Source organism: Triturus cristatus, chromosome 10 (genome assembly GCF_964204655.1).
Source record: "Triturus cristatus chromosome 10, aTriCri1.1, whole genome shotgun sequence".
Lineage (NCBI taxonomy): Eukaryota > Metazoa > Chordata > Amphibia > Caudata > Salamandridae > Triturus > Triturus cristatus.
The window spans coordinates 1,133,481,393-1,133,508,019 of record NC_140593.1 but is presented as its reverse complement, the minus strand read 5'-3'; the positions used below and the strand labels follow the sequence as shown (position 1 = coordinate 1,133,508,019).

At 45.1% G+C, this 26,627-nt stretch overlaps 1 protein-coding gene across 13 annotated transcripts in view; it reads right to left on the bottom strand.

Moving 5' to 3' along the window:
- Positions 1–13,111: 13,111 nt before the first annotated feature.
- TRAF7 (TNF receptor associated factor 7) overlaps positions 13,112–26,627 on the bottom strand; it is a 194,732-nt gene continuing 181,216 nt past the window's right edge. For all 13 annotated transcript variants that reach the window (XR_014969659.1, XR_014969660.1, XM_085629421.1 and 10 more), the window contains 2 exons: positions 26,061–26,180; positions 13,112–17,094 (listed from right to left, as the gene is read on the bottom strand). Coding sequence is in view for 11 of the 13 variants with exons in the window: in XM_085629421.1 (XP_085485547.1) it covers positions 17,080–17,094; positions 26,061–26,180 (135 nt within the window). In the remaining 2 variants the exon portion in view is untranslated. The remainder of the gene's footprint in view (positions 17,095–26,060; positions 26,181–26,627) is intronic.

Here is a 26,627-nt window from a genome sequence, read left to right as displayed (position 1 = left end):
AAACCTTGCAAATTCACTTAAAAAACCATAGGTTTCACACATGTTATAGTTAGCTGGACATTTCCCTCGTAAAAAAACAATGAAATTCCCCCGTTATAGTTAGTGCAGGCAACTATAACTCATGCGACCGCAATCCTCTGCTGATGACGTCAGATATTACATCACTGATTACATATGTGTCTTTCTGAAAAATAAATATTTGTAATATATGTATAGCTAAAGATTAATGGAAGAAGACATGGGTAAATAGGTGTCTAAATACAGTGATGTAATATCTGACATCATCAGCAGAGGATTGCGGTCACGTGAGTTATAGTTGCCTGCACTAACTATAACGGGGGAATTTCATTGGTTTTTTACGAGGGAAATGTCCAGCTAACTATAACATGTGTGAAACCTATGGTTTTTTAAGTGAATATATATATATATATATATATATATATACACACATACATATATATACACACATACATATATTAACTATTGGAGGTTGACAGTAAGAAGTTATAGTTAGGACCTATTTTCCATAGGAAAAGTGTTTTTTGATTTGCCTATAACTTTGGCGCCGTTTGCCGGATCCTCACAAAAGTTTTAAAATGAATGGGCCACTCACTTCAGCTGTTGTGTTGAAAGTTTCGAGGTGAGCCATCAAGCGGGGGCCAAGAAAAAGGAGGGGGTCCAAAAACGCTTTTTCTCCATGTTAATTTCTATAGGTAACTTTAGACACGGCTACAGACAAACCTGCTGAACAGAATTACACCAAATGTGGCAAAAAGGTAGTTCTTGGTTCAGAGAGCACTCTTTTTGTTAAATGGTGTAAATCCGTTGGGTAGTTCCTGAGAAATTTAAAGATTTCTCAGATCTACAACTGTGGCCGCCGTGGATCCGTGAACCCTCCCGATCTCGTGACTAAGATCTGATTGGCTGCCATCTTGTGACTCAGTTGAAATGAGTCACAAGAAAAAAGGTTAAAAAACAAGAAAAGGGGGCTGGGTAGAAACACCCTGAGCCCCAAGCATGTTCAGGGGATCCCACAGGGACTCCCCAGGACCAAAAAAAGCATTTTTAAAAAACAATTTCGGCAGGATTCGCAGTAGATCTGTGAATTCATCTGAAAGTTAAAACAAAAAAAAATAAAGCGCAGACTCCTGTGCTTAGTTTCCGTTAGGCCCCTGGGTGGGCCAGGTCCCAGGGACTATTAAAATGATGTAGGGGCCCCTGCAGCTCCAGGTACCGCCTCCACCCCGGGGCTCATAGTGTGAAATGCGGGGGGCCATATGGCCTCTGCAGCCCTGGGGACTGCCACCTCCCTGGGGCTATGTTTGAAAATGTGTTGGGGACTGTAGCCCCCCCCCCCCCAAACAGCCCCAGGGACCACCACCTCCCCAGGACTATTTCAAAGATAGGAGGGGGCCGCCTGGCCCCCCTACTGGAGCCATAAATGGTCCTGGGGATCGCCACCTCCCAGGGCCAGGAGGCGGGGAGCCAGCAGGGACAGCGGGGGCCTTGAGGCTCCCCCGTGGTCCCCAATGACCTGAGGTCCTCTGGTCCAAAAAATTACCTGGGATGGGGGCCTTTCGCCCCCCCCCCACCTTCCTTTTTTACTGAAAAAAATGGCCAGGCCCTGGGGGATGGGGTCCACAGGGGCCAAAATCAGCCAGGGGAGGGGGGCTGCGTGCCCTCCCTTAAATGAAAATACATTCTAAAAAAAAAAAGAAATGGCCAAGCTCTGGGGGATGGGGTCCCCGGGCTGAAAATGACCTGGGGGAGGGGGTCCTTTCGGCCACCCTCCCTTTAAAAAACAAATGCAAAAAATATCGCCGAGGCCTCGGGGTTGGGGTTCCAGAGTCTGTGAGGACCCCACCCCCAAGAATGTACTTGAGGGCCAACTACCCCTCCTGTTAGGTCTAGTAGGCCCCACACAGCAGGCTTGCTGAGAAGTTGTCGGAGGTCATGCCCCCTTTCTCCACCACTCTGCAAATGTGCCTCCCAGTGCACTACTAGTTGGGGGATAAAGTCCTCTTGGCTCGAAAGGGACCTTGGGGGCCAAGAAGCCCTGCTGGTACCTGCTGCAAGTCCTACACAGCGGAATTCCTGAGAACTAGTTGGAGGCTCAGCTCCCTTTCTCCACCACCCTGTAAATGTGACTGCTAGTTAAAAAAATCTTAGAAAAAAAAAAAAAAAAAAATCTTAGAAATTCACAAAAAAAACAAAGGTTACAGAGATGTTATAGTTAGTAAATAGAATTAAAAAAAAAAAATTTGTGTGAATGTCTAAGGTTTTTTAAAGTATATTTGTTAACTCTAGTGTCATGGTAAACCTTTGTGTTTTTTTTAGTAGAAAAAAAATATACATATGACAAAATTCGTATTTACGACCATCAGGTTATTTTCTAACATGATTAGATACCATGCTGTTTTTGTATTTCTAGAATGAGGCTTTTAGCATATTTATTGTATTTAAATACTCTAATGTGTTTGCAACGAAATAATCTGACTTCATATGATTTTAAACAGAATTTAATTTTGATTTTGATGTATATATTTATATATTTCTAGTACTGTCGGTAGTTTCATGGCAATTTACCACGTGTTTCGAAGTCTGTTGTCTAGTGGCGGCCACAGTTGTAGATCTGAGAAATCTTTAAATTTCTCAGGAACTACCCAACGGATTTACACCATTTAACAAAAAGAGTATACTTTACTACTAATTAGCGATTCTTTTAAAAAAATAAAAATAAATTGTGGGTCCATATGTGACTATGTGCATCCAGGTGTGAGTGGGTGTCTAAGTGACTGTACAGGGTGTAGGTGTCTGTATGGGTGTATACGTGAGTGTCTGAATAGCTGTGTGGATGGCTTAGTGGCTGTGTGATTAGCTGTATTGGGGAGTGAGTGGGTGTGTGAGTAGCTGTATTGGAGTGAGTGGGTGTGTCAGTGGCTGTATGGGTGGGTTAGTGGGTGTGTCCATGACTGTATGGGTGAGAGTGGCTGTTTGAGTGAGTGGTTAAGTGAGTTGTGTTTGAGTGGCTATATGGAAGCGTGAGAGTCTGTGGGATTGGCTGTATGGGTGACTGAGTGGCTGTGTAGGTAGTTGTATGAATGGGTATGCGAGTCATATGAGTGAGTGGCACTATTGAGAGGCTAAAGGGGTGAGTGTGTGTGTGGCTGTATAGGTAAATAACTGGGTGTGCCAGTAGCTGTATGGGTTGAATGTGTGTGTGGTTGTGTGAGTGGCTGTATGGGTGAGTGACTGGTTTTATGATCAGGCACTATGAGTGACTGGGTGGGTGTGTGTGTATGAGTGGCTCTATGGATGTGCGAGTGGTAGTGTAAGAATTTGTATGGGTCTGTGAATGGGAATGTTAGTGGTTGTGAGGGTGAGTGGGCATATGAGAAATTGTATAGGGGTGAGTGGTTCTGTGGATGATGTCATCAGTGATGTCACTGACTGTCATCAGTGATGTAATATGTGAGGTCATAAGCAGTGCATTACAGTTAGCTCAGGTAACTAGAACTGCTGAATTTCACTGGTTTTGTACGAGTAAAATCTGAGCCCAACTATAGCATCCCTCTAACCTTTGTTTTTTCCAGTGAATATCTATCTATATTGACCCCCCAAAGCGGGGTCGACCCCCCTATCTACATTGCCTTACCTATATATATATATATATATATATATATATATATATATATATATAAAAAAACAGAGTTCCCTCCAGGTAAGGCCACACATGGCAGGTTAATCCTTTAATCTGGGGATAACATAAGCAAACAGCCTGGCACTCCTCGCACATATAAAAAGCCAAACGCGTTTCGGGCGTGGTCCCGCCCTCGTTCACTGGCTGCAAGGAATATATATATATATATATATATATATATATATATATATATATATATATATATATATATATATATATTCACTTAAAAAACCATAGGTTTCACACATGTTATAGTTAGCTGGACATTTCACTTGTGAAAAACCATTGAAATTCCCCCGTTATAGTTAGTGCAGGCAACTATAGTTCAGATAACTATAACTCGCGCGCCCGCAATCCTGCTCATGACGTCACATATTACATCACTCATGACATGCTCAGTGGCATCACTCATGACATCACTGACGACATCATCCTTGTGATAGAGTGGCGGTCGCGCGAGTTATAGTTATCTGAACTATAGTTGCCTGCACTAACTATAACGGGGGAATTTCAATGGTTTTTCACGAGTGAAATGTCCAGCTAACTATAACATGTGTGAAACCTATGGTTTTTTAAGTGAATTTGCAAGGTTTTTTAAATGCTAATTCCTAACTATAACGTGTGTGAAACCTATGGTTTTTTCAGTGAATTTGTACGGTTTTTTAAATGCTAAGTTATGTATTTATTTATTCATTTTTTGTAAGGTTTTTCACCGTACGCGCACCGTACGCGCACGGTGCGCTTCGTGCACCGCGCGCCCACGTTACGCATTTCGCGGAATTTTTCTGTTTCTACCGTACGCGCACACTACGCGTACTCCGCGATTTTTCGTAAAAAAATTAAAATACATTTTGGCCCTTGGGGGTCCTTCTGGGACCCCCTGACAAAGGCTAGGGGGTCAGGAACTGTCCACCCTGCCCCCTTTTCACGTTCTCCACCTTTGTTTTTCACCCCCTCAGACTGCGAGAGACAAAATGGCGGCCGACACTTCCTGGTTTCGACCGATTCGAATGTTTGCTAAGATGTAACAACCAATCAGAATCGCGCTCGCGCACGGCAGCGTGCGCGTACGGTAAGTTTTACCGTACGCGCACGGTGCGCACTTATAGATATATATATTGATTTAAATGCTATTTTCTCAGGAAATACTGAACAGATTTACACCAGACCTGCAAAAGGCACATCCCTGACCTGAGGACAAAGTCTCTGCCAAATTTCAAGTAATTCTGTTCAGCCGTTCGGGCTGTAGCTTGGACTAAAGGTCCTATGGAAAAATGCATGGGGAAAACGCGTTTTAGGACCCCCCCTTTTTCTCAGCCCCCGCTTGACGAATCGCCCCGAGACTTTCAGGGAAGGAGTGGCGCGGATCGCCCCACCTATTTTGAACATTTCGCGAGGATTAGTCAATCGGCGCCAAAGTTATTCCAAATAGAATGTTGCGGATTTCCTATGGAAACACGATCCTAACTATAACTATCTACTGGCGACCGCCAGTAGATAATATATGTATATATATATATACACATATACACCTACCTATATGCCCCCTTCAAAGGGTGTCGACCTGCTACCTACATTACTTTTCTTTTTAAATGTGGTTCACATTGATATATATCTATATGTAGATTCCCTTATCTATCTATATGCCCCCCCCCCAAGCGGGGGTCAACTCCCTCCCTACATTGCTTTACCATTTATATATAGACATATATCTATCTATATATATGCTCCCCCAAAGGGGGTTGATCCACTACCTACATAACGTTTATTTCCACATGTGCGGTTCCCCTGGGTGCCTGACGGAGCAATAAGCAATGATCCTCCGTCAGACGCCTTTGGGATCGTGGAAAGGGCGGAGAGGTTTCCACAAATGTAGGAGTGCACCCCTTCTGCACAACCTGAAGCAACCACTTATCGGAAGTAACTGCAGACCATTGGTGTAGATAAGAAGGTTATGCTGAATGGAGGGTGTACTAAAACGTCTTAGAGGCTGCGGCTGCCCGAGAAGTGGGGGACTGGACAGCATGCTGGGTCTAGCTCCCGCATCTTCTTTGAGCTTCGAGACCCCGCCCACAAAAGGACGGATTAGTCTGCTGGACTGGTGGGTCCGTCTTGTACTGTGGTTGCACATATGTGCCTCAACCAAGTTCGAGGTAGGGGTGAAATGGCTGCTGTTGAGATCAACCAGATAGTGAAAGCCCAAGGGGCTTGGCGGTGTCCAGCCCTCCCGAAAAGGCTCACTCAATATGTCAGCACCGTCACCAAAGGGAAGATTGGACTTTCCCCCACGAGAACACAATGGACCACAACCAGGCGTGGTGGCACAGCGCCACTCTAAAAGCCATGACTCTACCCAGGTTGTCCGTGGTATCCAGCCCACACCTAATGGCAAATTTAGCTGCATCTCAGCCATTCACCAGGGCTTGGTTGAGGATGCCTCCTCTGGAAGTATGGGAAGCAGCTATGCAACCGAATCCCAAAACATATGGCAATATCGGCCCAAGAGGCGAGCGGTATTCAGCAATCACAAGGCTAGTTCTTCTGTTCTAGCGCGGGGACACGCTCTGAGCGTAACCAAGCGCTCTATAAAATTCCCTTATTATTATTATTAGACTGGTGAAAGAGAAAATACGCTGCTCGAAGGTGTCCAGCCTTTTAGATTTACTGTCCAGTGAGGGGTGCTGGGAGAGAATCGCTGAGCCTCCTAGGGCAAGTCAATCATGCGATGCACAGGAGCCCCTGTGCAAATTTTGGTCCCCAGTGATGGCTTTTTTAAAGGGAAGCAGAAGTTCAGCCGAACTGGCTCCTGGATAAAGCACCTCTGTCAAGACATTAGTCTTGACTTCAACAGCAGGCAGCTCAAGGACCTCTGCCGTAATGCACATCCGGTGGCGAAGGATGCGCCTCCCTTGGACACAAGGCCTGGAGGGAAACCTATGCCAGAGTCCAGTGAGGTGTCCAGGCCACCGGCATCACCCAGCTCCTTATTCCCGTTTTCTGCATAGTCCTCTAGGGGACAAAGGCCAGATGTGCAAACATTAGGAATACCAAATTTCTAATTGTGATTCTCTCTGAATTGCTGTTAGAAAATCGGTTTTCCTAATGTATAAAACATTGCGTTTCATTTAGGGATTACTTTTGGATCGCAAATCAACCTACCCCATCAATATTAATGAGGTAGGGTGAAGTATGCTACCCATTAGGAATCACAGCCATCACAGGGATGGTGGCCTGCTAAGGTCAGCAGTCCCCCAGATCTGTGATTGCTTTTTAATAAAGCATTTTTTTTTATTGCAGCCAGTTTTCCTTAAAGGAAAACAGGATGCGTTAAAAAGAAACAATTTAAATCTTGAAGTTAAAGCACAAGTTACTTACTTGTGTAACGATATATCTGTAAGAGACATTAGTTAGTGATAGATTCCTTACCTTAGAATATCCCCAGGTGTCAGACTGAATCCGGAAAGTTTTCATCAGCAGTATCCTTGCGCATCGGTATGCGCCGTTGTGCAGCTCCGCGAACGTCGCTGGCGTTGTAGTCGCCGAGATGGCATCGTCGGAGCTACTTAGACGTGCCCACGCGCACGGACGTCCGTTCTTTCTTTTTCTGCGCCAGCTAGCGCAGATCCGAGAAAGAGCAGTACTCCTAGTTCATATTTTAACTTTGTTTTGAGACACGTTTCTCTTGTTTTGTTGAGTTCTCGAATTCTGGTGCAGTGCTCTTAAAAAATATTTACATTTTGAAAGGGAAAGGGGTCCCTTGTGGCCCCCTTACCCTTTGCAAATGGGTTACCTCAAGTTTAGAACTGGTGGTAAAGTATTAGTTTTGCGACTGGAATCAGTCGCAAAACAGTAATACATACCATACCGATTATTTGGATGGGACGCCCTAAACATGGCCCTTCCAAATACTGAACCACAATTGCAAAATGGGATTTGGTAACAATTTACAGAATCACATTTTGTATATTTGAAAAAGTATTTTTCTGGTCGCAAAAAGCCAAATTCTACAGAAAAATGTTTTGCATATATGGGTCCAAATCATTCCTCCTCATCTACCCCTTCAGGAAGAAAGGGGTGATCTATGGGCATGAAGTCTACAGGTAGGTGGGGTCTGGACAGTACTAGCAATGATGTCAGATGGGGCTGGTGAGGCACAAGCTTGGAGTCATGAATGACAGACTCGTCGTTGAATGGGGCCCGTGGCATTGGGGATATTGCTGGAATAACCGGCACAGGGGTGGAATAAAACACCAGTGATGGCAACAGTCCTGATCGGGGGTAGATCCAGAGGGCCTGGCTGGCATTGGGGGTGAATCCACCGGGGGTAATCCTTTAGTGGCACCACATGGCACCATGGGGCCCGAAGGCACACCAGTAAGAGTCAGCGCGTCAAAAGTGGCATGCATGTGCTGGTGAAGCACTGGCTCCAGGGAACTCAAGGTAGGGCGCAGGTGGTTTGCGGGAGTGTGGCCTAGAAGCACAGCGTTTGGACAAGGAAGCCTAAGAACGCTTCAATTTTTTTTTTTGCTTCTTGGACTTACCTGACTAGGAGGAACAGTTCTTGGATCGTGAAGATGATCATCTGAGGAAACTGCTCCAGGAACGGCCTCCCAATCTCCCACAGGAGCAGTGAGGAGCCTTCTGCCATGCCGCCAGGTGCTTCAACGCTCGCTCGCGAATTGCTTTCTGCTTCATGGGCTTGTAGTCTAAGCAGGCCTTGGGGTCATGGCTCGGCCCGGGCACCACAGACAAACCAAATGTGAGACTGAGATAGATAACTCAGTTTATTGGGAGACATGTCCCCAAAGCTTTAAACATTTTTTTGAAAAAAGACGTGAAAAAAAGTTGGGAAAAAAAAAGAGGCAAAAAAAAAAGACAGAGGAAACTCTCTGGATCCGAGCAGCTGCCGCAGAAAGAGAAAAACTGATGCCAGCGCGCAAGTATGGTGCTTATATGGCCACCGCAATGTCACTTCCGACAGGATGATGCAGACACAGCCGTTCCATGCCACCTACCGGTGCATCCATAGAGTTTCTGCTCACAACTTTCCGGATACTGTCTGATGCCTGGAAAAGATTCTAAGGTGGAGAATCTGCAGTAAGAAGTCTCCATCAGAAAGAAGCTTAATAAAAATAGGCTGATAATATGTCTTGAAGCACCACAGTCCACTGACATTTCTTAACGAGTATATTGGTCTCTCTTCCACCAACCACTCCCAGAAAGCCCAACAGACTAGGGTTATTCTTTCACAACCTTCACTCAAAGTCCTCTTATCTATAGTCATAAAGCCACACTTTCTGACTTGTGAATGGAAACTTGAGATTAGGGAAACTTCTAAGCCTTGACAGTGTCAAATCTCTGTTCTACTAGTGTTCACTTTCTGGAGACCCTTTCAATCAGGTCTATTAATTCTCTGCTTGAGTGCTGTTCCAGTATTCGTTATCCTTTTTATGACACTCACAGCAAACACAGCACTAGCCTCCTCTATCTCTGCAGATCTCAAACCCTCAAATTTCCCAACATCCTTCTGCTAAAAATGTTGGTTAGTGAACCATTCTATTTTATTTTGGTTAGGGGCATGTTTTCATTTACCATGACTCATTGTGAACCCACACTTAAAGCTATGCACTTTAATGTCTCTTGTACAGACATTATCATTGTGACAGTAACTAGCATTCACAACCAGGTGGGTAAAGAGTGCTGCTGCAGTAGTGGCTCCAAATGCCAAGGACAAATACTAAATACAATCTCTGAAGGCTGCCGCTGCATCTTTTGATGTTCCCAATGCCCCTCAGTTGTCTTGAAAGGTCATATATATATATAGGAAAACGTGAGGAAGGCATCACATGAGGTATTGTCGTGGTCAAGAAGAGATTACATACTCATGCCTGTTGGGTCACAGGTGCTTTGCGTGGCACTCAGGACAGTTATGAAAAGGCATCAGCTTCAGTGTGTGCATTGTCAACGAAGGAGTGATAGTAGACGAGGGGTATCTCTGTGCATAGCCAACTAGGGAGGAGTCAAAGTGTGTTAAAATCCGGGATCTCTGGTTGGCACAGGTAGGTACTTGTGACAAGCAGGGAACCTTTCCTCTAGTCAGGATAAGGGGGTACACTCCTAAAATAACCCCTGCTCACCCTCTAGGCAGCTTGGCGCGAGCAGACAAGGCTTATCTCAGAGCGTTATAGGTTAAGCATTTGTGAACACATACAGTAACCAAGTGACAAAACTACAAATGGACACCACATTATTAAAAATAAGGATTCTTTATATAGAGTTACCACAAGACCATTAAACGACAAAAATACACAATACTGTCACTTTAGATGGTAGAAGGTTGCTTAGTTCTCTTAAGTTCTTAAATGTGACACTTTAAGTCAATGTACCTTTTAGATGCGACACGCAGGGCAACGAAAGTGTTGTAACAATGTTGATGCAATGAAGTTTTTGGTGCAAAGAAATAAAGACGTGAAGATCTTCCAGATGTGTTACGCTTCTCCGATGTTGCGAGAAGACTCGACGCGACAGCTACAGCGGCGTGACCATTTACACGATGCGACGACAGCGGCCTTGGCAGCGGCACTCTTCTCCGACGTTTGCGAGACGCTTCCGCTCGATGCGATGTTGCAGCGGCGACACCCCTTTACGCGATGCGACGACAGCAGCTCCGACGGCAGCACGCTTCTCCGTGGATGCGAGGCGCTTTTCTTGATGCGGTGCGATGCGACAGCTACGATGGCTGCGATGGCAACACGCTTCTTCCTCGATGCGAGACTCTTCTCTTGATGCGGTGCGATGCGTCAGCTACGATGGCTGCGATGGCGACACGTTTCTTCGGCGTTGCGAGACACTTCTTGGATGATGCAAGACGCTTCCGCTCAATACGATGCTGCAGCGGCGACACACTTTACGAGATGCGACGACAGCAGCTCCGACGGCGGCACGCTTCTCCTCGAGTCGCGCTTCCAGCTCCTTGCGACACGCAGTCCCTCAGAAGGCCCAACAACAGCAGCAGGCACTTCCAAAGAACTCTGGGGAGCTGGGGGGTGAAGTCTGTTCCTGAGACTTCAGCAGGAGGCAAGCTCTATTCCAAGCCCTTGGAGATCTTTTTAAGCACAAGTTGAAATAAAGTATTTTGTAGTCTTTCTCCTCTCCTTCAGCAGCAAGGCAACCACTGCAGGCCAATCCACCAGGTCAGGAACAGTACTCCTCCTGACAGCTTTCCCAGTTCCTTCTCCTCAGGCAGAGGTTCTTCTTGTCAAGCAGGATCTAATTTCTTGGGAGCAGGGTCCCAATACTTATACCCCCAATTCCTTTGTTCCTCTGGGGTAGAGGGGCCTTTGCCCAGTCCAAACCAATTCCTGAGCACTTTGTTGACATGACTCTGACTTTCTATTCAGGGTGCAGGGCAGAGACATCAGCCACTCCACAGGAGGTGGAGCCAGCATTGTGGTGGCAGCGCACGGCCCTATTCAGAGTCCAGGTGCACTCCTCCCACCCATCTGGATGTCAATCTCTCTATTCACCACCAGGCTACCTAGCCCTGCCCCTCTTGGTTTCCCCAGCCCTGTCACTCACACAAACCAGACAGGCAGATACACATCATAGCAGAGGCGGGCTGAAATGGTTAGGCAAGCAAATACCAACTTTCTAAAAGTGGTACTTGCAAACACAGAATATTAAAATAAACTTTACTAAAAGATGTATTTTATTATTCTGAGTTCAGGCATACAAAACTCGAATTTCTACCATGTTCCCTGGGTCTGTTAGGATCATAGGATGTAACAATTCTAACAGCCCATTCTGGCCTATGGGAACAGGGAGCCTTGCAATAGTGAAAAACGAAAATGGCTGTAATTCACTATTAGGACATACCACACACATCAGGGCTTGTCCTACCTTATGCTTAAAATGCACCCTGTCCTTGGGCCTACCATAGGGGTGACTAATATGAAGTTAAGGGAAGGTTTAGGGACTGGGAAGTGGGTGCACTTGCCCAGTCAGCATGACAGTACCAGACTGCATGCAGGTTCTGCAATGGCAGACCTTAGACACATTTTACTAGGCCACATCTGTGGGTGGCACAACCAGTACTGCAAGCCCACCAGCAGCATTTGTATTTACAAGCCCTGGGCACCCCTGGTGCACTTTACTGGGGTCTGACAGTAAACCAAATAAGCCAATCATGGAATCCAACCAACATATACATTTTAAATAGGGAGCACTTGCACTGTGGCACTGGTTGGCAGTGGCACAGTGCTCTGAGCAGCTAACACCAGCAAAACACATGAGGCACAGCGACAAAAAGTGGAAGGGAGACTCACGCCAAGGTGCCAGGTCTAACAAAGTGCATCCCATGACTCAAAAGACTTTCTTCAGAAAAAAACAACTTGCAAATGTCCAAGCCTAACACTAGATGACAGGAGTATGCAGAGCATATGCATCTACAGAAACACATGCTAGGAACATATGTTCTTCTCAGCTTTCTAAATGTGGGAAGAGGGATATGATTTGGGAAAAAACTAGTTTGTTCTTTTTCTTATTACACAAGCAGCAAAAACACCTTACTTTTGTTCTACAGTTATTTATGCACCATGTCTTTTTCGTTACACACTTTATTACAATAATAATTTTTTTTTTTAACGTTTTGTCTGAATGCGAAAACTATGTCATCTGTCCCAAATCCTCATTGCCCAACCCGCTGAATGGATTTGATCTGAAATTTGCAACAATGCAAAGATTATGAAATATGACTCTTAGAATTGATAAAAGAAGGTTAGCAGAGGTTGTGAGAATGTGAATATTACAATTATGTTACACTTCCCCCTTGCTTTTAACCTAATGTGGAAGTTGGAGAACAGTTTTCTGATGAGTAAATTTGTTGCTTTTTACTACGATAGATCAGGGTAATGATCCTATGCTGCACAATACTACTGTGCACTTTTTTCTAAAGCATTCTCTTTTTTTTGTAGGCTGCCATGTGAAAGGTATATTGTTACTTCGCTTAATATCTGATGGAACTACAAAAAACCAGAGTTAGTCGTTGGGGGCTGAAAGAAAAGGCAACATTGACCGGATTGTGGTCCAGGATGGAACCTCCGTCCTCTACCTTTTTATACATCACAAAAAAAAAAATTGTAAAAAAAAAACCAATAGGAAGACCACACAATGGAAGTAGTTGGGGTGTTCAAATGATCAAAGCAACACTGATTATCAAAGCAACACTGATAATCAAAACGCACAAAGTTCCTCTTAAATTCCAGGGAATTCGATTATTAGCAATAAACACAAACCGCATAACAGTGGGCACTGTCTCAAACAAAAATTAAAGAATTTCAGCTCCAACCAATGCTGTCAATACATTTACATAAGCATCACACATGTCTTTTCAGGGTCCACCAACAAGGAAAAAATAGTTAAATCTTTATTACACTTAAAAACAGTACAAAAAGTTGGGTAAAAATACAACCACGATTTTTCCGCTTTAATCCAGAGATCATGACAGTGGAAAGAGGGCTTTTTTTTTCATAACTTGATTTACAAGATAATTTGCGGCATTAAAAATCGTACCTGTCAACACAGTTCATGAAAATCCTCAAAATTAAATATATATAACCAGTCGACCAAAGGCTACAATTTGGTACACGTGTATGAACTAAGGAGTGCGTGAATATAAATATATAAATGCATTTATTTATGTAAGATTAAATCAGAGATCTAATATTTTTTAACTTTAGCTATAAGCAGGTTGAATGTATGCAACCGTGTATGTATGGAACTATCATGGTACTGGTATGTGAGTTTACGTATGTGGCTATATTAAACATACACTTGTTTATTACCACAGAGCGAAAAATCCTCAGGGTGCTCACTGATGGTGCTGGCCTGATTGCATTGCAGACAGAAGTCCCTTAGCAGCGAAGGCTTCCCCTGTACACGCAACGGATGGGTATGACCAGGACCCTCACCTGGTGTACACTGTACTCATTTCTGGACCATTCGGCCAAAAGAGAGCGGAGAGCAAATATGGTGGTTTTAGAGAATTTGACACCTGCCCACTGGGAAATAGAGACCCATCACTCGTTTCTCGAACATCATAGAGCAAGCTGCACAACAGTAATAAACTCTGATCAGAATAAATTTGAGTCTGATTTATTTTGGCTGGTCGGAGAATGGAAAGGAAAACTGGTCCAGACCACTTATTAACCTTGTACCAAACATGAAGGAAAATGTCTGTAAGGCCTGATGTCCAAATGGCTGATCATATCCTAGAATTCCTCTACTATGAACCACCTGAGCATGAATCCAGGACCCATGATCCCGGTTAAAGATTTGAACAGTGTAAACAGGATCCCAATGAATCACTTATTTGAGTAATTACTCAGTCACTTTCCACATTTTTGCCAAACCAAGTATGAGAAAATTACCAAAAAATCTAGTTCTGAAGGTGGTACTAGGCAGAGCTTAGCAATGGTCAATAGCTCACTAATGCCAAGGCCTGCAAGCCATATCCACTCCCATAACTAATTACATGTTCTTGTTACAAATGCCAGATTGTTCACAATAGAAAAGAACACCGTCCCAAAAACAAACCGTTCCAATGTATACATGTTACCAATAATTTAGTGCACTGAATAACGTGACTCCTGCTGCAAATGACAGTGCCCATTGGGCACCCAGCAGTGTGTATAACACATATAAAAGCTGAGCGCATACAACTACATTGACACAATATAAAATGTCTAAAACGGACTATAAAACTTTTCTGAAATTCACCCCACCAGGAAGAATTTTACAATCTAGGAAGCACCCCATGCTAGAGAAGGAAAATGTTACTTACCTGTAACACTTAGTTTGCAGCTTTTAGTGCTGTAGATTCACAAGCTGTGCATTTCTTCCGGCTTCTAGTAGTTGGGGTACAATAAGAAGATAAAACACAATCTAACCTGGTATAGGGCCTCTGTTCCCTAGCATCATGAGGGTTCTGCACTTAGAACCTTCCAAGTCCACTCCCAAAGATTTTAAACTTTGAGAAAACAATTGTTCTGACCCCCAACCCCTAGATGCTGAAAGCAATGCACAATATGTGTTGCAGAACAACACCTGCTGCAAATAGAAGCATGTATATGTTTGTATGTGTTGGAAGTTTATTTGTGTCAAAGTTTGTTCCCTAGACCTACCTTGTGATTGCAAATACATGAATATGTTGGTACAGGATTTGTAAAGGGACTGCATTAGTTAGGTATTTGCATAAGGCTGAACCTAGTGTCCTGTTAAACAATCCATATTTTTCACTGAAGTAGTGTTTCAGAAACTGATGCATGTGTAGAACAATAGATTAGGGCAACCAAAAATAACCTAAATAAGATATATTAGCTATCTTTTCAGTGACTAACAAATCACTAAGGATGCTACAAATTCACGTTTTCAAGTTTTTAATGGAATGTCTTATCTATGTATAAATAAACTTAATTAAAATCTGTACCAAATTAATAAAACTGTTTTGTGGATTCAGCTGCACTGGCCTTCTATGATGTTCTGCCTTATCTTGGAGTTGTTTACCTCACATGGTTGGCTCACTAAGTTAAGTGGTTTATGTTCTACAGCAGAATGTGCATCTAAGCAACGGGATGGCACTGATCAAACCGTATTTAACGAGCTATCAAATTAATTAAAAGTGTCACATGTAAGAGTGCAAGAAAGACCCATGCAAGAGTGGTCCAGAATGCCATCAGTTTTTAATCAAGAAGTAGCTCTTCCGCAGCCATAGGGGGAAGGAAAGCTGAAGCGGAAGCATACAAACTGAACCATTATCCACAGAGGTCTAAGGTACTTAAACTATTTTAGAGAACATCCTCCCACAGGGTTGCATCATCTGAGCACCATGGCACCAGAGTGGACACTTTCCAGAGACATCAATGGACCTATTGAGACAGTAACATAGTGTGGTCTCTTCCATGATATAGCATCACTGACTTGGGACCTCACTCATATGGAAAGCTGGGGTTTTCTATATAGCAGATCCTGTACTGGGGAGCCCTGTTAAGTCAGCCAGATTTATTTAGCATGAATGTGTAAAAACACTTATCAGATGCACTCCAAGGATCTGGAGCCTGCTAAAGTAAAATAACATGTGGCAGATGGCACTAATGTTGGCACGCATGCTCGGGCCTACCTGAATAAGGGGGCTTAATAACTTGTTTTTCCACCAATTTTACTTCATGTGCTGAATATTCCTTACTAGCTGCTTCCAAAGTTGTATCCCTCTAAGAAGACCATGAATGTCAAAAATCATAACTCAAACCCAATTTCTTTTTGTGGTTACAGTCAGACTAATGGAGGCTGTGGTAGTCCTTTGGAGCAGAGTCAACCCACCACATTTTATCTCAGTCGGTAGAAACGTGATTGTAGTCTAACAAAACTATTATTTATGAATAGATGGCAGATACCTACGTAACTGTGTAAATATTTGAGCTTAAGCAGACACAATTTTAAGTGTGTTTTAACACACATTACCAGTGAGCTTGAAGAAAGAGTGTGAAAACACATGATTGCAATTTGGAGTTTTAGCACATGAAAACGCGGATTTGCAAGAATGAGGAGGGATTGCATGTAATAACTGAAGTGTCACCAGCAGGGCATGCTAGCACTAGATATACTTTCAAATTACTTTTAGCGATGGTGTTTTTGCCCAGGGTATAAACAATATGATCGCTGGTCTCCATGATTGCACTTCTGGAGCCCTCCAAGCAGGTTTGCACAAGTGTGATGCGGTTGCAGTGTATGCACAAAGCAGCACAGTCCAGTCGGATAGGTCTGTTCCAAAGAGGTGATAAGGCGGTGTTTGCATTGCTCGGTTACCTCTGGTCTTGTTTTGGCGTTTATCTGACACCATTTCAATCTGAATACGTGGAAGGCTGCAGCTGGGTAAGAAGCAGCACCTCGAGCTGGCACTTATTAGCAGCAAGGTCGTTTTGGCCAACAAGATATGGCCATCCAAGGTTGGACTGTGTGCACAATCGATGTCCGACTGTCCTATTGCACAAGTATAGCCGCTGGCTTCAAAATAAATGCCATGTTCATTCTAGCAACTACAGTCAAACAGAGCATTCCTCTTCATTTGATTAAAAATAGTTTTGGTGCTGTGAGGCATCTGTCTTTGGCCTGCTCCACAGTCTCTTGCAGAAGTGGGTGGCATTTTCAAACCGGCAGATTATGGCACCCAGCAGAGATCCTCTGCGCAGGAACGCCTTCGAGATGACTCCGCAACGAGTGCAAATAAGTAAGATCCAGCTGTCTGTATCATAACCAGGCCCACCCACTGAAGGCAGAGGAAATTATTTGGTAACGGAGTCTGAGGAATGGTATGTCAATGTCTATTAGCAGGTCCAAACCTGAAAAAATAGATAGTGAAAGAAAGGGCATTAGTGGAGAATAAGTCTGAGAGAAACAGCACATCACATCAACACGGGGGAAGAAAGCTTCACACAGACTAAAAAAAAAACCTCTGTGCACCGATGGCTCATGACTTAACCTCTCCTATCTGCTCTCCACTACAAACAGGTCTCATCTCTCAGCTGCTTCCCAGGAAAATATGCCTCATACCTTTCCATCTATCAGAAGTCCCCAGCCAAAGCAGATGTCTTAAACTTCACCTCAGTTGACACCACCAACACAGGTGTCCTAAACCTTCACTTTTCAGCTGGCCCCACATACAAGAGAGGCTTCATAAGTTTAAATCCCCTAGCCGCTGCTGGCAACAACAGATGTCTTATGCTTTCACCTTTTAGTTGCCCCCATGTACAAAAGGCACAGTACACCTTCTCTCAGCTAGCCCCAACTATAAGGGAAAGGTCATAAGTTGACCTGTCTGTTGGCCGCAGCAACACATGCCTTATACTGTCAACTCTTCACTGTCCCCACTTGCAATATCACCCATTTGCTATCCCCAACTGCAGCAGATGTCTCATGACTTCAGTACCTCTGCTGATGTCAAAAAAAGATCTGACACCGTCACGTCTCAGCTGTCTCCATTCACAACAGACCCCTCTCAGCTTTCACCTCCCAGCAACCTCCTGTTACAGCAGATGTACTGTAACTTTATCTACCTCGGCTGGCCCCAGCAACATATGCCTTATACCTTCAACTCTTAGCTGTCCTGGCCTACCGCAGATTCTACGTACCTTCACCTTTCACTATTCCCAACTACAATACATATCTCCTAACATCACCTCTCAGCTGTCCCCAACAACCACAAATGCCACACGCCTTCACATTAGAGCTGCCCTAACTACACCAGATGTTTTATATCTTTACTTGTCACTATCCCTAATACAAGACATGTCTCGTAGCGTTTCCTCTCTCAGCTGTATCCAGCAACCACAGATGCCAGACACTTTCACATCGCAGCTACCTCACTACCTAAGATGTCTTATATCTTCACTTCTCGAATAACCCAATGACAGATGTCTCAACTTCACCTCCCTCGGTAGACCCCAGCCAAAAATGACTCCTACCTTCACCACATAGCTGTCCCCAACTACAAAAGATATCTCACACAGCCCTCCTATATATGTCCACAACTATAACAGATGCCCAACACGTTAAACTTCAGCTGTTCCCAACAACACATACCTTAACCTCTCAGCTGTCTCCATCCACAACACACACCTTAACCTCTCAGCCGTTCCCATATACAACACACACCTTAACCTCTCAGCTGTCCCCATCAACAACACACACCCTAATCTCTCAGCTGTCCCCATCAACAACACACACACCTTAACCTCTCAGCTGTCCCCATCAACAACACACACCTTAACCTCTCAGCTGTCCCCATCAACAACACACACCAAAACCTCTCAGCTGTTCCCATCAACAACACACACCTTAACCTCTCAGCTGTCCCCATCAACACACACTATAACCTCTCAGCTGTCCCCAACACACACCATAACCTCTCAGCTGTCCCCAACACACACCATAACCTCAGCTGTCCCCATCAACAACACACACCTTAACCTCTCAGCTGTCCCCATCAACAACACACACCTTAAACTCGCAGCTGTCCCCTTATACAACACACACCTTAACCTCTCAGCAGTTCCCATCAACACACACCTTAACCTCTCATCTGTCCTCATCAACAACACACACCTTAACCTCTCAGCCGTTCCCAACAACAACACACACACCTTAACCTCTCAGCTGTCCCCATCAACAACACACACCTTAACCTCGCAGCCGTCCCCTTATACAACACACACCTTAACCTCTCAGCAGTTCCCATCAACACACACCTTAACCTCTCAGCTGTCCCCATCAACAACACACACCTTAACTTCTCAGCTGTCCCCATCAACACACCTTAACCTCTCAGCTGTCCCCATCAACAACACACACCTTAACTTCTCAGCTGTCCCCATCAACACAACTTAACCTCTCAGCTGTTCCCATCAACAAAACACACCTTAACCTCTCAGCTGTCCCCATCAACACACACCTTAACCTCGCAGCCGTCCCCTTATACAACACACACCTTAACCTCTCAGCAGTTCCCATCAACACACACCTTAACCTCTCAGCTGTCCTCATCAACAACACACACACCTTAACCTCTCAGCTGTCCCCATCAACAACACACACCCTAATCTCTCAGCTGTCCCCATCAACAACACACACACCTTAACCCCTCAGCTGTTCCCATCAACACACACCTTAACCTCTCAACTGTTCCCATCAACAACACATACCTTAACCTCTCAGCTGTCCCCATCAACAACACACACCTTAACCTCTCAGCTGTCCCCATCAACAACACACACCAAAACCTCTCAGCTGTTCCCATCAACAACACACCCTAATCTCTCAGCTGTCCCCATCAACAACACACACCTTAACCTCTCAGCTGTCCCCATCAACACACACCATAACCTCTCAGCTGTCCCCAACACACACCATAACCTCTCAGCTGTCCCCATCAACAACACACACCTTAACCTCTCAGCTGTCCCCATCAACAACACACACCTTAACCTCGCAGCTGTCCCCTTATACAACACACACCTTAACCTCGCAGCTGTCCCCTTATACAACACACACCTTAACCTCTCAGCAGTTCCCATCAACACACATCTTAACCTCTCAGCTGTCCTCATCAACAACACACACCTTAACCTCTCAGCCGTTCCCAACAACAACACACACCTTAACCTCTCAGCTGTCCCCATCAACAACACACACCTTAACCTCGCAGCCGTCCCCTTATACAACGCACACCTTAACCTCTCAGCAGTTCCCATCAACACACACCTTAACCTCTCAGCTGTCCTCATCAACACACACCTTAACCTCTCAGCTGTCCCCATCAACAACACACACCTTAACTTCTCAGCTGTCCCCATTAACACACATTAACCTCTCAGCTGTTCCCAACAACAACACACACCTTAACCTCGCAGCTGTCCCCCTTACACAACACACACCTTAACCTCTCAGCAGTTCCCATCAACACATACCTTAACCTCTCAGCTGTCCTCATCAACAACACACACCTTAACCTCTCAGCCGTTCCCATCAACAACACAGACCTTAAACTCTCAGCAGTTCCCATCAACACACACCATAACCTCTCAGCTGCCCCCATCAACACACACCATAACCTCTCAGCTGTCCCCATCAACAACACACACCTTAACCTCTCAGCCGTTCCCATCAACAACACACACCTTAACCTCTCAGCTGTTCCCATCAACAACACATACCTTAACCTCTCAGCCGTTCCCATATACAACACACACCTTAACATCTCAACTGTTCCCATCAACAGCACATACCTTAACCTCTCAGCTGTTCCCATCAACAACACATACCTTAACCTCTCAGCCGTTCCCATATACAACACACACCTTAAACTCTCAGCCGTTCCCATCAACACACACCTTAACCTCTCAGCTGTTCCCATCAACACACACCTTAACCTCTCAACTGTTCCCATCAACAACACATACCTTAACCTCTCAGCTGTCCCCATCAACAACACACACCAAAACCTCTCAGCTGTTCCCATCAACAACACACACCCTAATCTCTCAGCTGTCCCCATCAACAACACACACACCTTTACCTCTCAGCTGTCCCCATCAACAACACACACCTTAACCTCTCAGCTGTCCCCATCAACAACACACACCAAAACCTCTCAGCTGTTCCCATCAACAACACACACCCTAATCTCTCAGCTGTCCCCATCAACAACACACACCTTAACCTCTCAGCTGTCCCCATCAACACACACCATAACCTCTCAGCTGTCCCCATCAACACACACCATAACCTCTCAGCTGTCCCCAACACACACCATAACCTCTCAGCTGTCCCCATCAACAACACACACCTTAACCTCTCAGCTGTCCCCATCAACAACACACACCTTAACCTCGCAGCTGTCCCCTTATACAACACACACCTTAACCTCTCAGCAGTTCCCATCAACACACACCTTAACCTCTCATCTGTCCTCATCAACAACACACACCTTAACCTCTCAGCCGTTCCCAACAACAACACACACCTTAACCTCTCAGCTGTCCCCATCAACAACACACACCTTAACCTCGCAGCCGTCCCCTTATACAACACACACCTTAACCTCTCAGCAGTTCCCATCAACACACACCTTAACCTCTCAGCTGTCCTCATCAACAACACACACCTTAACCTCTCAGCTGTCCCCATCAACAACACACACCTTAACTTCTCAGCTGTCCCCATCAACACACCTTAACCTCTCAGCTGTTCCCATCAACAACACACACCTTAACCTCTCAGCTGTCCCCATCAACAACACACACCTTAACCTCGCAGCTGTCCCCTTACACAACACACACCTTAACCTCTCAGCAGTTCCCATCAACACATACCTTAACCTCTCAGCTGTCCTCATCAATAACACACACCTTAACCTCTCAGCCGTTCCCAACAACACACACCTTAACCTCTCAGCTGTCCTCATCAACAACACACACACCTTAACCTCTCAGCTGTCCCCATCAACACACACCTTAACCTCGCAGCCGTCCCCTTATACAACACACACCTTAACCTCTCAGCAGTTCCCATCAACACACACCTTAACCTCTCAGCTGTCCTCATCAACAACACACACCTTAACCTCGCAGCTGTCCCCTTATACAACACACACCTTAACCTCTCAGCAGTTCCCATCAACACACACCTTAACCTCTCATCTGTCCTCATCAACAACACACACCTTAACCTCTCAGCCGTTCCCAACAACAACACACACCTTAACCTCTCAGCTGTCCCCATCAACAACACACACCTTAACCTCGCAGCCATCCCCTTAGACAACACACACCTTAACCTCTCAGCAGTTCCCATCAACACACACCTTAACCTCTCAGCTGTCCTCATCAACAACACACACCTTAACCTCTCAGCTGTCCCCATCAACAACACACACCTTAACTTCTCAGCTGTCCCCATCAACACACCTTAACCTCTCAGCTGTTCCCATCAACAACACACACCTTAACCTCTCAGCTGTCCCCATCAACAACACACACCTTAACCTCGCAGCTGTCCCCTTACACAACACACACCTTAACCTCTCAGCAGTTCCCATCAACACATACCTTAACCTCTCAGCTGTCCTCATCAACAACACACACCTTAACTTCTCAGCCGTTCCCAACAACACACACCTTAACCTCTCAGCTGTCCTCATCAACAACACACACACCTTAACCTCTCAGCTGTCCCCATCAACACACACCTTAACCTCGCAGCCGTCCCCTTATACAACACACACCTTAACCTTTCAGCAGTTCCCATCAACACACACCTTAACCTCTCAGCTGTCCTCATCAACAACACACACACCTTAACCTCTCAGCTGTTCCCATCAACAACACATACCTTAACTTCTCAGCTGTCCCCATCAACACACCTTAACCTCTCAGCTGTTCCCATCAACAACACACACCTTAACCTCTCAGCTGTCCCCATCAACAACACACACCTTAACCTCGCAGCTGTCCCCTTACACAACACACACCTTAACCTCTCAGCAGTTCCCATCAACACACACCTTAACCTCTCAGCTGTCCTCATCAACAACACACACACCTTAACCTCTCAGCTGTCCCCATCAACAACACACACCTTAACTTCTCAGCTGTCCCCATCAACACACACCTTAACCTCTCAGCTGTCCTCATCAACAACACACACCTTAACCTCTCAGCCGTTCCCATCAACAACACACACCCTAATCTCTCAGCTGTCCCCATCAACAACACACACCTTAACCTCTCAGCTGTCCCCATCAACACACACCTTAACCTCGCAGCCGTCCCCTTATACAACACACACCTTAACCTCTCAGCAGTTCCCATCAACACACACCTTAACCTCTCAGCTGTCCTCATCAACAACACACACACCTTAACCTCTCAGCTGTCCCCATCAACAACACACACCTTAACTTCTCAGCTGTCCCCATCAACACACACCTTAACCCCTCAGCTGTCCCCATCAACAACACACACCTTAACCTCTCAGCTGTCCCCATCAACAACACACACCAAAACCTCTCAGCTGTTCCCATCAACAACACACCCTAATCTCTCAGCTGTCCCCATCAACAACACACACCTTAACCTCTCAGCTGTCCCCATCAACACACACCATAACCTCTCAACTGTCCCCAACACACACCATAACCTCTCAGCTGTCCCCATCAACAACACACACCTTAACCTCTCAGCTGTCCCCATCAACAACACACACCTTAACCTCGCAGCTGTCCCCTTATACAACACACACCTTAACCTCTCAGCAGTTTCCATCAACACACATCTTAACCTCTCAGCTGTCCTCATCAACAACACACACCTTAACCTCTCAGCCGTTCCCATCAACAACACACACCTTAACCTCGCAGCCGTCCCCTTATACAACACACACCTTAACCTCTCAGCAGTTCCCATCAACACACACCTTAACCTCTCAGCTGTCCTCATCAACAACACACACCTTAACCTCTCAGCTGTCCCCATCAACAACACACACCTTAACTTCTCAGCTGTCCCCATCAACACACCTTAACCTCTCAGCTGTTCCCAACAACAACACACACCTTAACCTCTCAGCTGTCCCCATCAACAACACACACCTTAACCTTGCAGCTGTCCCCTTACACAACACACACCTTAACCTCTCAGCAGTTCCCATCAACACATACCTTAACCTCTCAGCTGTCCTCATCAACAACACACACCTTAACCTCTCAGCCGTTTCCAACAACAACACACACCTTAACCTCTCAGCTGTCCCCATCAACAACACACACCTTAACCTCGCAGCCGTCCCCTTATACAACACACACCTTAACCTTTCAGCTGTCCCCATCAACAACACACACCTTAACCTCTCAGCTGTCCCAATCAACAACACACACCTTAACCTCTCAGCCGTTCCCATCAACAACACACACCTTAACCTCTCAGCCGTTCCCATCAACACACACCATAACCTCTCAGCTGCCCCCATCAACAACACACACCTTAACCTCTCAGCCGTTCCCATCAACAACACACACCTTAACCTCTCAGCCGTTCCCATCAACAACACAGACCTTAAACTCTCAGCAGTTCCCATCAACACACACCATAACCTCTCAGCTGCCCCCATCAACAACACACACCTTAACCTCTCAGCCGTTCCCATCAACAACACACACCTTAACCTCTCAGCTGTTCCCATCAACAACACATACCTTAACCTCTCAGCTGTCCCCATCAACAACACACACCTTAACCTCTCAGCTATTGCTATCAACAACACATACCTTAACCTCTCAGCCGTTCCCATATACAACACACACCTTAACATCTCAACTGTTCCCATCAACAACACATACCTTAACCTCTCAGCTGTTCCCATCAACAACACATACCTTAACCTCTCAGCCGTTCCCATATACAACACACACCTTAAACTCTCAGCCGTTCCCATCAACACACACCTTAACCTCTCAGCTGTTCCCATCAACACACACCTTAACCTCTCAACTGTTCCCATCAACAACACATACCTTAACCTCTCAGCTGTTCCCATATACAACACACACATTAAACTCTCAGCAGTTCCCATCAACACACACCTTAACCTCTCAGCTGTCCCCAACAACACACACCTTAACCTCTCAGCTGTCCCCATCAACAACACACACCTTAACCTCTCAGCAGTTCCTATCAACAACACACACCTTAACTTCTCAGCTGTCCCCATCAACACTCACCTTAACCTCTCAGCTGTCCCCAACACTCACCTTAACCTCTCAGCTGTCCCCATCAACAACACGCACCTTAACCTCTCAGCCATTCCTAAATACAACAGGTCTTAAATTCTCAGCTATTACAAACGACAGCCTCTCTCAGCTATCCTAGCTACAACAGAATGCTAGTACCATCACTTCAATTGATATGCTTAAACTACAACAGATGCCTCCACTTTACTCTCCAGTTGTCTGAACAACAAAAGAAGCCTCACACCTTTAACTCTAAGCAGTCCCAAACTGCAACAGATGCCTCACAGCTTCACCCTCTCAGCTGCTGTTCCACTATATACCAGACGCCTTATGTCGTCATCACTCACATCTCCCAGTGTAGTAGAGGACTGTCACTCATAGCGAATGTCTCACCCTCTATGGTCCTTATAAACAGTCTTATTCCTTGCACTACACGAGTGAGACCTCACTGCAAAGAATATTTCGTGCAAACATTATCTCTCAAAATTGTCCTCAGTCGCTAGTTATAACAATGGGAGAGCCATTTATTACCTTTTCCTGAAGCAACCTTTGCTGCAAGAGACATCCACTATGTCCACTAGACTTAGAGCTTAGGATCCCTAGAGGGGCTCCACATCAGGTCTATCTTAACAGCACAATCTTTCTGACCTCTCTCTCAAGAGGCGATCACCTTCACTCAACATGAGAGGTGACTTTTGTTTGAACTGCACAGTGAGCAGTTCATTACTGTAAGACATGGCTAGGAATTTGGTAGGAATATTACTCAAACTGGTGCTAGTATAGTTTCCAAGTGCAATTAAGATCAATACAATTTCAGCGTTTATCTTGTTTACAGAAATACTGACATACAAGCAAAAACAAGCTATCAAACCTATGTCACTCGTGAGGTGGTCATTTTGTCTAAGTTATTAGTTTGCATGTTACACAATGGAAACTAAAGCAACTCTAGGCATCTTCAGTTTCCCAGAAATACACTCCAAGTATTATGTAGTGACCTCATCCACACAATATAACCTATATATATACCTTGACAGTGCTGTCCACAGCCCCAGAGAATAGACGCCCACGGGAGACAGCAAGGGCAGTGACACTGCCCTGGTGACGGAGCAGAGTCTGGGTGCAGATCATATTGTCCATGCTCCAAACCTATGGGATTAGGATAGAAAGTTAGTTAAAGGTCTAGAAAACAGGATTGTGACTTGCCAGCCAAGATCAAGCCAGTCTCGAGGCCTGTTTACCTCATCCCTGACCCACCACCAGACTTTCTTACAAGCCAATCACAGACCTATGATAGGCCCCACATCAGCAAAGCAAATCAATGGCCATACCCTACAAAATGTTTTCTTTTAGATTACAGAGATAAAAGGACACAAGAAAAAGAACAATTTTTTATTATTTTAAGTTCAAAATGTATATGCATAAAACAACCACCTACTATATGCCTACTAGACAAGTAGAACAATGTGTTTTTGTTAAGTGTATTTAAATGTTTTGTTAAGTGCAGACTTGTGGCAGGAGCCACTTTGAGTTTAACATTTATTACATCTGTACAAAGTGACCATGCATACATCCGCCTGCTGCAAAAGGGCCCTG